The 15,384-nt window shown below is 60.1% G+C and overlaps 1 protein-coding gene across 1 annotated transcript in view; it reads left to right on the plus strand.

Moving 5' to 3' along the window:
- Positions 1-4,769, plus strand: part of PTPA (protein phosphatase 2 phosphatase activator) — a 30,252-nt gene extending 25,483 nt beyond the window's left edge. Inside the window, exon 10 of the mRNA XM_030292946.1 lies at positions 3,247-4,769. Coding sequence (XP_030148806.1) covers positions 3,247-3,324 — 78 coding nt within the window. The 3' untranslated portion in view covers positions 3,325-4,769. The remainder of the gene's footprint in view (positions 1-3,246) is intronic.
- The last annotated feature ends 10,615 nt before the right edge of the window (positions 4,770-15,384 follow it).

Raw genomic sequence — 15,384 nt, forward strand, 5'->3', positions numbered from 1 at the left:
CAGCGGGGAGAGGGTATTGGAGGCCGGGGTGTGGCTGCGTGGCACAGATGCTTCCGGTCGGCCCTGTTCCCTCCGCGTGGCCCCGAAGGGGTTAACGGCACTGGAACCGACCGGCCCGGCCCTCTGTCTCCCTTCCGCCCCCTCCCCCTCCGGTTCCCTTCCTCTGGACTTCACATCCTGTGTTTGGGTTCCGGCCCACATACCTCTCTAATCTGAGAGGAGCGTCTGCTGGGGCTGCGCAGGCCAGGCTCCTTCCGGGCTGCGGCCCGCTGGGCCCTCCGGTCTGGCTGTCCCCCCCCCCCCCCCCCCGCCCGCCCAGAGAGCACGCGGGTCACTGCGCTCCGGGCGTCCTGTTGTTCCTGACACCACCCCCCCCCAACCCCCACCCCCCGCCGCCGGTCCCACTGTGGGTGCTGCTGAGGACCTCGTCACCCTGCGGAGCCCTCCCCACTGCGGGGGCCTGTGTGCAGCGAGTGAGGAGCGCGGGGGCCCTCCAGCCTCCCACCCCCACTCCGGTCGGTCACCAAGGGCAGGACTCTCGTGCCTTCCCTGCTTGGGATCTGAAGTGCTGTTCTTCCCGCAGGGCTCTTACTTAAGTGACTCTAAACTTACCTTGAGCCGGGCCCCCTTGGGGCAGAGCGGGAGCCCCTGCCCCCTTCCCCTACCTGCCCCTTCCAGAGGAGGAGTCCCAGGCTGACAGGATGAGGGAGGAGCAAGCTAAGAATCCAAATGGCTGGCGGCGGTGCTACAGGAACGAGACAGAAGTTGGCGTAACAGCTGTCGGATTTCTGCGGGTGTGGGGAGACCGGGACCCCAGCTCAGGCCCGGACAGCGGGGACACGCGTGGACCCCGGAGCGCTCCTCCCGAAACTCCAGCTCTGGATGTGCGCGGGCACAGGAGCTGGCAGCCTTGCCGGGCGCCGTGTGGCGGCCAGACCTCTCTGTAGGCCGGTGCTGGAGCCCACTGACTTGTGGTCTAGGAGCGCCACGTCTCTGATGGCTGGCCCTCGTTTGTGCGTTGCTGGGAAATAGCCCTTAGTTTTTGGTCCCCGAGAGCCTGTGGGATCGCATGCTCCCTTCCCAGAGGTCCGAGGAGAAGGACTCGTGTTCTCAGGTCAGCTCTTTGTCCATGGGGAGGACCAGCGAGGCCACCAGTCCTGAAGTCCAGAGCAGCGTCCCCACGGCCAAGGCCACCAGTCAGAGTTGGCTCTTGGAGGCGAGTTGATCGCCTGAGCTGCCGCAGAGGCCCGACTGGGCCTGGCATTAGGCGGCCTTGGGATTTGGGATGGACTGTGTGCGTCTCCAGGCTCTGCCCCTGCCTTTCTGAACCGATCGACCAAATGCTTTCGGTGCCCTTGTGGGCAGCGGGGCCTGTCTTTCCCAAGGGCTGTCGCTGTGCCGGGGCTCCCTTCGGAAGGACCTTGTCGAGGCCTGGAGAGCCCCTTCTCCCCCTTGCATCACTGTGGCATCCAGCTAAAAGGTCCCTAGGGGGCCGGGTGAGCTGAAGATGTCGCTCTCTCGCTCTGCCCGGTTCAGTGGGGGTCCGGGGGGCAGGGGGGTGTTGGTCCAGGGCACAGTTAGCTGGGAGAAGGCCTGGCCAGAGGCCCCCTTCTGCTGCTGTTCTGAAGCCTCAAGATTTCCTTTGCCCCAAGCAGCCTCTGGCCTTTAGCCCGGTGCTCTCCTGTCCTGTGGCCCTGGGGAGGCTTGTTCCGGGCCCCTGAAGGCAGAGTGCACAGAACTGCCCCTGCCCCCTCCTGCTAAGCCGCTTGCCTTTGCAGCTTCTCTTGGAGGAGAGCTAGAAACAGGTTGACCTTTGACCCTTTCTGGAATTCCAGGGCCCTGGGGGCCCCCTTTTACAAACTCCTACCACTTCCTTGATGACGTAAGCACACTGGCAGCTGCCTTTGCCTCTGGCCTAGAGCTGCTGGCTGTTCCTCCCCACCCCCCACCACACCAGGGACCACCCCCCGGCTGCCTGCTCCCCACTTGCTCTGCCCTGGGCCCAGCAGCCTGGCTGCGGCCTGGAGCTCTGCTCCCACACTCGGCCTGGTTTCCTGTCCTTCCACTGCACAAAAAGATTTCCCTTTTCCCGCTCACCTCCTAGGCCCCCTTTAGGCCTTGATCAGCCCCCACCTGACACAGGCGCAGCTGGTCTGAGACGTCCTCGTTTCTGTGCCTGGTCATTGAGGTGAGGGGACCTGGGCCAGTCGTGGCACACCTTTGTCTCCCTGAGTTAGATGGATGTTGAGACCGCAGTCACGGAACGGGGCTCACCTTATCTGAAGCCATAAGTCATGTTCCAACCTAGCCATCCTGGTTATTTTCTTGGTCAAAGGTGTGAGAGCAGGCAAATCGTCACATGCCCAGAGCTGCTGCCTGAGAGAGCTCGCCAGTGACCAGGGCCGGTGAGGGGAGGCTGGGAGCTGCCCGCTCCCCCCCCCCCCCCCCCCGCCGCACCTTTTCCTGGACTTGTGTGGTGCTAAGCAGTGCTGGGGCCAGAGGCCAGAGGTGTGTGGCCTGGGGCCCGGCTGCCCATGGACCAGGCCAGCTTCTGTGGTAGGCCCTGCCAATATCCCCATCTCCGCCAGAGCCCTGGGCTGAGGTCCTGGCTGGGCTGGGTTCAGGGAGTAGGCCATGCCCCTGTTCAGTGTCTTGTCCTCTGCCCCATGCACAGGGCTGCTGGGAATTGCCCTGGGGGTGTGGGGATGTTAACTGATTCTTACTGTCTTGCTCTCAAGTGGCAGGATACCTTTTTTCAGTCCAGAGAACTGAAAATTGGAGAAAAATGGGCTCTGGACCCTCGTCAAGCTTGTGTCCAGACATCCCTACACTTTTTCTCCAGGGCTGGGGCCTGGGCTAGGGGCTCCCCAGTGGTCTGGAGGGTTCTTTTCATGTCTGGTCCCCAGTTCCCCTCCCTCCCTGCAATGAGGTTGGGCTGCCTGCTCTCCTTCCCTTCCTTTCTCCCTCTCCCTCACTAATGAGTGAGGTCTTATTGTCACGGAGTGGGGGTCTTTGGATAGGAGGGGGTGGTCGGGAAGGGGTCGGAAGCCTTGCTTTTCCCTGAAGGCCTGGGTGCTCCTCTGAGATCATCCCCTTCCTGGGCCCTGGGGGGACACTTTGTGGGAACTGTGCTGGTCTGAGCCTCCGGAGGTGTCTGGGGCTTCCCCGGAGGCCCGAGAGGCCGGGTGGGCCCCGGCAGGGGTGCGGTGCAGTCCTCCCCTCTGCTCCCCCCCCCCCCCCCCACAGTGCCTGGAGAAGTTCCCTGTGATCCAGCACTTCAAGTTCGGGAGCCTGCTGCCCATCCATCCGGTCACCTCGTGCTAGGGGCTGAGCAGCCGGAGCCACCCAGGCCGCAGTTCCTGTGCCTGCCCTCCCCTGCCCCAGCGCCAGCCGCCCCCGCCCCCTCCCTCTGTTCTTTCTGTTTGCTGAGAGGCTGTCTACTGGGGTGGGTGGTGAGTGTGGGGTTGATGGAGGCTCAGGGCATGAGGCCGAAGGACCCAAAGTGAAGGGAGAAGTGGGCCCTGTCTCCCTGTGGTGGGGAGGGTGTGCTCGGGCCCTGGTCCCGTGCTCGGCCTTCCTCTCCTCCTTCCTCTTCTGTCCAGTCCCGTCTGAGACCTGGGCTCTTCTGCACCGCTGGAAAGGGGAGGAGTTTGCGGTTTCCATTGCTTTCCTTTCCCAAGGCCTGTGGCCTTTCTAGGGGTTGGAGCGCTTGCTCCCTGTGGGGTGGGTCGGTTTCTGAAGCCATGTTTGGGTGGGTGCCTGGGGGTTCTGAAGGCTGGAGGCGGAGGCAGGCGGCCAGCCTGGGGTGGGGTCGGGGGCCGAGAAGCATCGGCTGTGCTGGCCGGTGACCCTCCCAGCTCCTCTTCACGGCTGCCCCCTGGGCCTGCGGGCACCTGTGTCTAGTGCCTCCTCACTCTGGCTTCTCTGTTCTTTGGCCTTGGCTTTGCTGGGTTTCCTGGCCGGAGCCGGTCCTGTCCCCCTCTGCAAGGGTAGCCCCTGGGCGCTCGGGAGGGCCCCGGCAGGGCTTGCCCACTGGCTGATTGGGTGAGGCCCGCCTTTCCAAAGTTTCTCAGGCTGGGAGGGGGTGGCTGAGACGCAGGGAGGGGCTCGGGGCCCGCTCTGGTTGTGGGGAGCCTGGATTCTTCTCACATCTTCCGTTCTGCTCCTAACTCCCTGCCGCTTGCTTCTCCAGGGCCCTTTGGCCCTGTTTGCCTGCCCTTCGGGGCGATGGGCCAGGGGCCACCGGAGCACTCAGCAGTGCCCCCTCCTTGTCCTCCCCTCTCCCCGAACTTACCCACTGGTTCTTGAGGTGAGGCAGCGATGGCCCCCCCCAAGCCCAGGCTTTGGCTGTGAGGATGGGCAGGGCCTGGCCAGGTGAGGGGATGCTGACATGACAGGTCCTGAGTTTTCTTCTAGGGCTGCTCCCGGGCCAGGCTCTTACAGGCTCTCCCCGGCCAAAGTCCAGGCCTGCCCTTCTCCAGACCCCTGCCCTTTATCTGGGTCCACATCCCCTGTGGGAAGGGGGAGCTCCCAAGAAGCACAATTCAGGGACTTGACCCTCACACCTGGGCCGATGGCCTGGGCAGAGGCCAGGACGGGAACCACGAGAGTCACAGAAATAGTTTTCCTAGGAGAGGTCCAGTGCTGGCCTCCCTCCCAGGGTCCAGATCACCGCCTTCCTGGCTCCTCTTGCCCTGCCCCCTCGGCCTCCCCTGGCCCCGTGCGCCTTCATTGCTGTTCGGATTAAAGCCTCTGTTTTGCACCTGTCACCTGTGTGAGGTGTGTCTTTTCATGCCACACGTTTATTGTTTCTCCACGTGCCTGTTTGTCTCCCCATCAGGTCCCCTTCCCTCGGGCCATGGAGTCTGGGGCTGGGACTGTTTCAGCTGGTGTCTGGGCTGAGCTTTTCCTGGGCAGCCAGTGAACGTGCACCGGTCACCCAAGCAGGCTCTGGCGACTCCTGGCTGTGCCCACCCCCAGCTGCAAGGTCTTGCATAAGGTATTGAATCTCTCTGAGCCTCAGTTTCCTCGTCTGCAAAATGGGGACCATCACAGGGTGATTGCCAGGAGTGAGTGAAGGATGTGAAGTCCTCCGCCCAGGGCCTGGCACAGAGCAAATGCCCTCGGTCACCATGGCCCTTCTAGATGAAGGCAGCCCCTGTGGACTCCAGGCTTGACGGGGGAGCCTTTGGACCGGACTTGGTTGCAACCCACGCACCGGCAGCTTTTAGGGATGCACCCCACCCCTTCTGTCCGTGTCGTGCTGGAGTTGGGATTTGGGGGGCTGCAGTACTCGAGGCTTCTTAGACCCTTCCTCGGACATACGTGTTTCTGGACTTGGTATATAGAGGAGTCTCCTCAGAGAATGAGCCCTTGGCCTTTCTCCTGGCCTTGGAGGCCTTGCCCAGGAGAGCCTGGTGGCCAGGAGCCAACCCCAGCCAACCTAAGGCCCGCTGCGCTGGTTACCAGCTGAGCGGCCCTCGTGATTGACTTTGTGTCTGAGCCTGGTTTCCTAATCTGAAGTATGGGCATAATGATACTCAGGCCATGGATTGTGAGGACCCAGTCATTTCACAAGTGGTTACTGGCCGAATATTCCTTGTTCTAGCGTGGATGACAGCGGCCAACCCCAGAATACCAGAACGTTAGGTAGTGGTGGGTGTTACGAAGCGAATAGCACAGTTCATTAGAGAGGGCGGCAGGCGCGGTTTACTTGAGCTACAGGGTTGGGAAGGGCACCTCGGAGGAGGCGCGAGTCTGAGTCCTGGAGAGAGCTGCAGGCTGAAGGGCGGGGGAGCAGCTGGGAGCCCACCGCCCCAGTAGGGTTGGGGAGGGTACACACGTGGGTCGGGGAGGAGCAGGGTCTTAGGGGCTCCTCTCTGACAGGATTGGGATTTAGTGTCTGCGTATCCTCCAGGAAGCTGCTGGAGGGCTTTGCCAGTGCCAATGGCCTGGAGTATGTGGGGCAGGAGGGGAGGCGCTAGGACGGAGGGCGGCGTGGAGGTGGTGAGAAATGGTGGTCCCATTTGGGCTGTCTTTAGAGCTATCACCGACAGGAAGGAGGGTGTGAGAAGGACAAGAAGCCTCGAGCAGCCCCAATTCTCGGCCTGTGTAGCTTGATGCCATTTACTGAGGCGGGGGAGATGTGGCAAGAGGGATTTGGTGTTGGGGGCCCGGCGGATGCCTGTTAGCCTCGAAGGGGAGGCCTGGAGTAGGCATCTGGGTCTGCTGATCTAGAGCTGGGGGCCGGTCCAGCTGCTGAAACAGGCTAGGGCGTGGCCAGCACGCAATGGATCCCCCGCCCCGGGTCACCAGGGCAGGAGTGGGGGTGAAGGCGAGAAAAAAGGGCTGGCTGGTTCTGGGCATGGGGGGTGGGAGACCCCGAAGGTCAGAGCCCTGGGCACGCGGCTGAGAGGACAGAATGGGCCCTGGGTCTTTGTGCCTCGCTCAGGGCTGCTTCAGTGGGGTGGGTGGCGGGTCGAAGAGGGCTGGGGAGGGAATGGGAATCAGACGAGGAGGAGCCACTGCTTCCGCGTCCCCACGAGGCCCCGCGAGGGGCTCACGGAAGCACGGAGGTGGGGTCCCCGGTCCGAGCCCACCAGCCTGGAAGGAAGAGCGTGGAGCTGGATGGTCTGGTTGCCGAGCCACACGCAACACCTCACTCCCCTCTCGCGGAGTTTTGTCGGAAAGGGAGCAGAGGTGGGGAAAGAGGGCGGGGGCTGGACGTCTGGGAAGGCTTTGCGGGAGGAGGATCATCAGGCCGGTTTGTGCTCCGTGTCCCTCACGTGCTGGAAATGGTCCGGGAGAGGGAGGCTGACGGCAGTGAGGGCCTTGAAAAGGTGCCAGGCTGCTTGTCCCTTATCAGAGGGAAGGCAGACCCTCTCCCCGACTCCCGTGTTGTTCCAGATTCACTTCTGCAAGGAAGTGTGAGCAAGGCCATCCGTGGGGTGGGATGGGCGGGAGATGGGGTGTGTGGGGTATAGCTGGACACTGAGCACGTGGGCAGGATCTTCAGTGCAGGGTGGGGAAGCCCACCCAGGACCTGGGTGACGGGACGGGCGCTCAGCGGAAGACGGCTGCATTTCTGTCCCCCCCCGTGAGGGTCAGCGGGCTTGAAGGGAGCCTGAGTGGGGCTGGCTCCCAGAGCTGGGGGTGGAGGTGTCGCCTGCCCCCCATTCTGGGCCAGAGAGGCCCCAGAGAACACGTTGAACTCTGCAACTGTGTTCCTGGCTCACAGGGGGCCGAAGCCAGGCCGTGGTCATGGGGGTGGGTGGGGGTTGTCGCTAGCAGAACCCCTGGCAGGAGCTGCGGTTGGAAGGAGAGCAAAGGTGTGCCCTAGACCTGCACCCAAGTCAGGCGACATGTTCTTGAGTTTAACAAGCAGTAAGCACATGCTGAATACATGGCATTTGCAGGAATGTGGAGATGAAAAAGGCAAGATTCTTCCCTTTAGGAAACTTCCAGGGGTGCCTGGGTGGCTCAGTCGGTCAAACGTCCAGCTCTCGATTTCTTTGGCCCAGGTCACGATCTGATGGTTCGGGTGTTCGAGCCCCGTGTGGGTCTCTGCACCAACAGAGAGGGGACTGCTTGGGATTCTCTCTCTTCCTCTCTCTGCCCCTCCCCTGCTTGCTATCTCTCAAAATAAATCAATAAACTTTAAAAAAAAAAAAAAAAAAAAGAACTTCTAAACGGAGGCACCTGGCTGGCTTAGTCAGTGGAGTGTGTGACTCTTGAGCTTGGGGTTGTGAGTTCGAGTCCTATAATGGGTGTAAAGATGACTTTAAGAAGTCTTTAAAAAAAAAAAAAAAAAGAAAGAAAGAAACTTCAACCTAGTGGGGGAAACAGAGGGATCTTGGGCCAGCCGTGGGGAGAAGCCGGAGGAGAGCCTCCAAGGGGAGCTCAGGTAAGGCTCCAAGGAGGAGATGGCATTTGAATGGGGCCTTGAATGATGGGCAGAGGACGAAGGGCCTTCCGGTGGGGCCTGCTGTGAGCAGAGGTGTGGCGGTGTGGGTCACAAGAGGCCGGGCTGGAAAAGCAGATGGGGGCTGGTCTGCAGAGGGCTCTGAACCTCTGTAAGAGGCTCCCATAATGCACATCCCCTCGACACAACACAACTGCATGTAATTATCAGCAAACCGTATGCTTAACGTCTGTCTGCGCGGCCAGTAGAGATGGGCCCCAGGAAGACAGGGACCCGCTCGATGCTGGATCCCTGAGCCAGTGAGACTGGTGTGCAGGAGGCACCCTGTAAATATGGTATCAGTTGCCAGGAAGGATGCTTAATTGGTGCCTCTGTGTGTGTGTGTGTGTGTGTGTGTGTGTGTGTGTGTGTGTGTGTGTGAGAGAGACAGAGAGACAGAGACAGAGAAGAGACAGAGCCAGATTGGGTTTTAGGAAGAACTGACAGCTATTTGGGTGCTGGGTCAGAAGCTGGTGCCAGTGATGGGGCCGGGGACTCGGCCCAGGTCAGAAATGTGGGAGGCCGTCTGCAGGGCAGAGAGAGGCCCTGGGCTGGGAAGGGGGAGATCCAGGTAAGACCTGGTGGCAAGGGAGAGGGATGAGTTCTCAGTGGCCCAGGGGACCGCCGCTGGGGTGGGTGTGGGTATGCTCAGCTGTGGGGGCTGAGTTTGAGGAGCTCTGTAGGGTAGACATCTGGACCTGGCTGGTGGCAAGCCTGGCAGGGCTGCTGAGACCCAGGTCCCGGTGGGGTGGGGGAGCCTGGGCTGCAGGGACTTCCAGGAGCCCTCAGTCCCGGGCCCTGCCGGCAGTGCTCCAGCCCCCAAGCTCCCTTCCTTCCGTGCTCTGTGGGTTCCAGCTGCTCTGGCCTCCTTTCTGTCCCTCAGACTCCCTGGACCACCGAACAGTAGGATCTGGCACTCTTCCCAGAACCCCGTTCCCCGCTGGGAATCCGTGGTCATCCTTCAGAGCTCAGCTGAGGCCGAACTTCCTTTGAGAGCCCTTCCCTGGCCCCTGCATCTCCCATGGCCACCTGCCTGTCCCCGCTCTGAGCACTCAGCCCACCCTGGCTCTGGGGGCTACATGTATGGCGGTGGCAGCCCCAGATCTTTAGGTGGGGGGACGTTAGAGGCGCAGCCACTTAATTGGAAGGTGGGGTGATAAGGGACTGTTTGCAGACACAGCTTCTCTTTACGTGGGGTTCCTTGATGGGGGCTGAGGCCTACCCCTACACACGGCACTCACCGTCGCTGTTCCTGGCATGTCCGGCCTGTCTCCTGGCACCCCTAGGAGGGTGCCGCACGCTGTGGGGCCTGGGACGCATCTGGGAACGGCCGCCACGAGTCCGAGCCTTCCCCGTGGAGGGATGGCGTCGGTGCGGAAATGGGCCGCGGCTGCCGGGAGAGTCTGGCGGGGAGAGAGGAGGCTGGGTTGCAGGGAGGCCAGATGGCTGGTATGGGGACCTCAGAACAGTTTTGAGGGCCCCGGGGCCGAGGCAGAAGTGTGGAGAGAGAGAGCGTGGAGGAGAGAGAAAGGAGGGTGTGGTCTGGGTGGTCGAGAAAGAAAGGAGAGAGGGAAGCCTTGGGAAACCTGAAGACAGCTGCAGCTGAGGACCCGGTGACCTCGTGGGGCCAGATGGGGCCGGAGAGGCCCAGGTCGGGGCTGAGCTCGTGTCGGTTCACTCATTTGGCAAACGTCGCTGGAGGCTTCTCTGCTCCCAAGCCGTGTGCCGGGTGCTGGGATGCTACAGTGGGCAAGACAGACTGGGCCCTTCCTCCTGGAGCGTATCCTATCATGACTTGCCCTGATGAGACATTCGAACTGCCCCGTGTGTCCAACAGTTGGGGATTATCAGAAGCAGGACGGAACAGTCATACAGTGAGCCCTCAGCTGATGCGCGTCTCCGTCTATTCTTCGGGAGAGGCGCTTGTGACCCGTTAGTGGCCAAGCAGGCAACTAACAGCTCCAATGACTGTAGGAAAAGTATAACTCCTTTTTGTGAGAAAGCCAACGATCCATCCGTCTCTCTGTCCATCCACACGGACAAAGGGCCGGGAGGCCGTTTCTCCAGGTGCTTATCTTTGGGGTGGTGGGGCTGTGAGGGTTTTCACGAAACCCTTACTGCCTTTCCTGCTCCCGAAAACAGTTCTGAAAATGTTAAACGTTAGTGAACCACGAAAGAAAGAGAAAGTGATTGTGGGTAAGTTTTAGCTTTGCCTTTTGGTTTTCATTTTTGAATTTTAAGTCTTTCTATGGTGTCCACATGCTATTTTGTAGTAGGAAAAAAAAAAAAAAAGAAACTGATAAAGTGTTTCCCTTAAAGAGCACGGAGTCTGGTGCACCTGTGGCAGAGAGGCAGGAGGGAGAGAAGGGAGGAGGGGACCTACTCAGATATGTGGGACAAAGGATGGGAGGTGAGCTTTCAGCGCAGGGTATGGCTCAGAGCACCCCCCCCCCCCGCCAGAGTCGAGGTGCCCTTCTCCCGTCCCCAGCCTGGAGTGGGGACTGTGGTGGTGATAAACAAGGGAGGAATGGTTCCATTTTCCCAGTGCCTGCAGCCCTACCGCAAAGCCCTACGGCTTGAGTCCCCACTCAGCAGAGGAGCGGAGCCCGGAGCCCCGGCTTCATCCACCACCGCCCTCTGAGCAGGGGGTGTGGAGGGCACTGTGCCCAGCACCACAGGGACCCGGGACAGGACGGGGTCTCTAGGGAACACAGTGGCAGCGAGGTCTCGGGAATCAGGCAGATCTGTGTGACCTTGGACAAAGGTCTTCACCTCTCTGAGCCTCTCCGGTCTCGCATCTGTGCGTCTCGCCTCTCGGAACCTTGGCAGCGAGAAACTGGCAGGAAGTCGGTGCCCCGCAAGCAGAAAGAAGTGGGAAGTGCACCCCCCTCACAGGGCGGCCGGCCGTGCCCTTGACTCTGGTCTCAGCGCTCTCCCCTCTATCCACTGCCACCGCTCCGGGACACCAAGCACCCGCTCCGGCTGGACCTGTGCCGACCTCTAGGTATGGGTGTGGACAAGTCCCTTTTCCCTCCTCATGTGCTTGGGACTATGTTGGCGCTTTTCAGAAGGGACACCGGCAAGGCAGGTGGGAGTGCAGATGCCCCTTCCCCAGATAACCGGAGTCCAGCCTCAGTTGGACCAGGCTGCTCAGACCTCCACTTGGGGGCTTTGGGGGGTTGGTCTGATCTCTGGGCAGACTCTTCTAGGGTCTCTGCCGGGGATGGGGAGTGGAGTGGTCCAAGTGTGCCTGGGCTCTGGAGTCAGCTCTTCTGTTGCCCTTGTGTGACCTTGAGCCAGTGGCTTAACCTGTCGGAGCCCCAGTTTCCTCAGGTATAAATTGGGGACAAATCAATTTGGTCTTACAGGGGTGACCGCACGATCTTTTGAAGGGGAACCAGTCAGTGCAGGGCTCTGCCTACATTAGCTCATTCAGTCTTCACGAGCCACCCATGGCCGGGGTCGCAGTGACGGAGGCATAGAGGGCGAGGGCGTCCTCGGCAAGAGGTACGCACCCCCGGGCTGTCGGGCCCCAGCACGGACATCCTCGCCACTGAGTTCGGTGATGGCGTCGACTCCCCGTGGAGGTTTTAGAAGGACACGGGAGAGCGTTTAGGGAACGACGGGCCTGACGACAGGGTGGGGGAGGCTTGCTGGTGGGTGTCGAGGGCCCCCAGGAAGGCTCTGAGGTGTAGCTGGTGGGGGCGGGGGGCTCGTCCCATTGCCGCCTGCTGACCCCGGGCCCAACCTCCGGCCTGGACCACGCTGGCCTGGTGAGTCCTCCGTGCACATTCCTTACCCCCCCCCCCCCTGTCCCCACCTGCCACTGCTCCAGACCCCAGCAGCTGCCTGCACCCTGACCCTTCAGGCTGTCCCCAAGAGGCCTTGGGGCTGGTGGCTCCTGAGCCCAGCCCGTGTGTCTGTGTGAAGTGCTTAAAAGCATGTCTCACTTCAATCCTCACTATGGGCCGACTATGTCCCCATTTCACAGAGGAGGAAAATGAGACCCTGATGGGTGAAGACACTGGCTCGCCAGGGAGGTGCTGGTCTCTTTCCTGTTGAAGCTCACACTCCCGTAGCCCCTCCCTGGGCGTTACCTGAAACTGCCGGGTGGCCCTGGCTGCCTTGCGCTGTCGCCACTCAGGGCGGCCCGAGAGCCCTCCTTCCCCCCCCACCCCCCCCCCGCATCAGCGTCCATCCCTCCAGGACCGGCCCCAGACCCTGGCCCTATCTGAGAGGCACCCACTTCCAGAGCCCCATTTCTTTCCGGGAGGCAGAGCCAGCCACACAAAGACAAGGAAGAGGCAGGATGGCAAGGACAGTAATGACAGTTCTGGCTCATAGCCATGTGTCAGCCTGCAGGACAGCTTTCCACGCGCCCTCACGGAGTCCCCAGGGTGAGCTGAGAAAGTGGCATCACCCGCATCGTAGGGATGAGGAAGCGGGGGGGAGGGGACGCGCACAAGGTCTCCGGCTCACCCTGTGAGTCAGGATGGACCCTGACTTTGTCTGACGCGGGAGCTACGTTGTCAGCATGATGAGGCACTTCCTGCTGGGCAAGAGAAAGACTTCTCCTCTGTCGTGGAAATTGCCTATGGCCAGTGGGCTCCCGATTGTCCTCCACTTCCGGGCAGCCCATCTCTGGACAGCAACCGTCAGGCCCCAGATCCACGCATTCGCCTCTCTTCCATTCCCCAAAGTCAACCCGCAAACCGGCCCCGCGGGGTCCCTCTCCAGATTATAACCCACATCTGTCCGCTTCTCCCCTGCCTGCCCTGTGTCATCTCGGCCGCTCCCAGCTCTCACTAGACCGGTGTGGCAGCCTCCTCTCTGGTCTCCTGACTCCACTCTGCCCTCTAAGTCCCATCATATTCTTCAAGTGGGCTTCTCACTGCTGGCGGATCAATCCGCCACGGGATCTGACTCCTCTGGTCCTTGTGCTCTGCCCCACTTCCTGTGCTCCAGTCACACTGCTCCCCCCCTGGCCCTCTAAGATGCCAAACTCCTTCCTGCCCCAGGGCATTTGGACCTGCTGTTTCCTCTGCTGGGACTGCTCGGGCTCCAGGGTGAGCAGTGGCTCTGTCCGGTAGCTCAGGGCTCAGCTCAAGTGACGCCACCTCCAAGGGGCCCTCCCTGCTTTCTCTGAGTTGCTGCTGAGGGAGCCTCCACCAGGCCAGCTCTTCTCCCACCTGCCTTCTGTTCTAGTTGCCTGTAGGACACTCATCACGATCTGAATTTACTGTTGATTTGTTTACTTGGTTATCATCGCTCTGAGGAGAATGTAAAGCTCGGTTGGAGGGCAGGAAGCAGGTTTATTGTGGTCACCAGTGAGTCTCCAGGGCCTGGAATAGTGACTGCCCCAGCGTAGGTGGGTGCCCAATACCTATTTGTTGAGTGAGTGAATGAATAGAAAAATCCTAGAAAACTCTGGATAACAGGTGCTAGATGGAGCCCTGGGTGCCGGGTTGTCCCTCCCCGGACAACTCTAATGCGGGAGCTCTGGGACCCCACGGAGGGCCACCCTGGCAGGATGGCTTCCCAGTGTCCTAGGCTCTGGAGTTTTGTGCTTCTGTGGTTCACACGGCACCCTCGAGGCCGACTGTGTGAACTTGGCCTTGAGGAGGCTGGGTTTCAGGGAGATCCCAAAGGGCAGAGCGGCAAAGCGGGAAGGAAAGACACCGAGCGAGAGCTGCCCTGCTTTTGGTAATACAGAGATGCCACCCTGCATCGCAGGGCAAGTGTCCGTCCTGGCACTGAAGCCCCTCCTGGAAACAGACCGCCCACTTGCCTCTCCACATCTGAGGCCTCCCCCACCCCACCCCTGGGCCTCCTCTGTTTCATTGATGGAGGCCAGGGTTCATTCACAGCCGCCTTCCCCATGCCTGCCTGATCCACAGGAAGTGGGGCCGTTGAGCCAATGGAAGTTTATTGAGCACCTTCCGTGTGTGAGGCTCTGTTCTCTCCAGATGCAGGAGCCAATGAGTTCAAGGGACTGAGAGCAAGGGCAGTGTGGTGGTGGAGGGGGGGGAGTTGGAGGGGCAGCAGTCCAGAGTAAGCCCTTTTTTTTTTTTTTTTTAAAGTTTATTTATTTTGAGAGAGGGAGGGAGAGAGACAGAGACAGAGAGTGAGCTGGGGAGGGGCAGAAAGAGAGAGAGAGAAAGAAAGAATCCCAAGCAGGCTCCGCAGGGACAGTGTGTGCCTGACTTGGGGCTCGAACCCATGAGCCATGAGATCATGACCTGATCCAAGATCAAGAGTCAGATGCTGAACTGACTGAGCCAACCAGGTCCCCCCCCCAAAAAAAATTCAGTTTTTTTAATTTAAAAAAAATTTTTTTCAACGTTTATTTATTTTTGGGACAGAGAGAGACAGAGCATGAACGGGGGAGGGGCAGAGAGAGAGGGAGACACAGAATCTGAAACAGGCTCCAGGCTCTGAGCCATCAGCCCAGAGCCTGACGCGGGGCTCGAACTCACGGACCGCGAGATCGTGACCTGGCTGAAGTCGGACGCTTAACCGACTGCGCCACCCAGGCGCCCCCAGTTTTTTTAATTTAAAAAATGTTTATTTTTGAGAGAGAGACAGAGAGACAGAGTGCAAGCAGGGGATGAGCAGAGAGGGAGAGGGAGACACAGAATCTGAAGCAGGCTCCAGGCTCTGAGCTGTCAGCACAGAGCCTGATGCGGGGCTTGAACTCACAAACCCTGAGATCGTGACCTGAGCCGAAGTCGGACGCTCAAACGCCTGAGCCACCCAGGCACCGTCAAAATTGTTTTTTAAGTAATCTCTCCACCCAAAGTGGGGTTCGAACTCACAGTCCCGAGATCGAGTCACACACTCTGCCCACTGAGCCAGCCAGCTGCCCCTGTTCTTTTAAACTAAGCATAAGGAGTGTGTAGAGGAAGGACAGCGTTGAGGGGAGGAGGGGCTGGTGGCTGGACAGTCCCCATTCCTCTGGGAATGGAATCCCTCTTCCCCATGGAGCACCCCTTGGGAGGCACTGAGGTGGGCTGACCAATCCCCTAGTCTTAGGGATGGACACATGCCCAGACCTGACCAATCAGAGAGCTCCTGCCTCCTCATCTGCCGTGATTGGCTCAGAAATGAGCATGTGACCCAGGCTGTGCAGGTGAGTGCGATCCGTGGTACTTCCTGTTGGAGCTATTGGGTAGCTGCCCCTTGTGCCGGGCTTCTGGGACGGTGTTGTCCTGGGGACGCTAGTGGCAGGGCCAGCTGTGTCCTTGTAGGGCCCAGCCAAATGCGGGGCCCTTTGCCAGAAAAGCGGGAAAAAGTGCCATTGAAAGTACATAGAACGCTTTTACTTCTACAGACTCTCTCCCAACTTGTCACGGTGTCTTCTGTTTGCTGCTTAATGTCATTCTAAGTAAAGAAAAATAAAAATTTTAAATGACTAGCATGAATTT

The sequence above is a fragment of the Lynx canadensis genome, chromosome D4 (genome assembly GCF_007474595.2).
Source record: "Lynx canadensis isolate LIC74 chromosome D4, mLynCan4.pri.v2, whole genome shotgun sequence".
NCBI classification, from domain to species: domain Eukaryota; kingdom Metazoa; phylum Chordata; class Mammalia; order Carnivora; family Felidae; genus Lynx; species Lynx canadensis.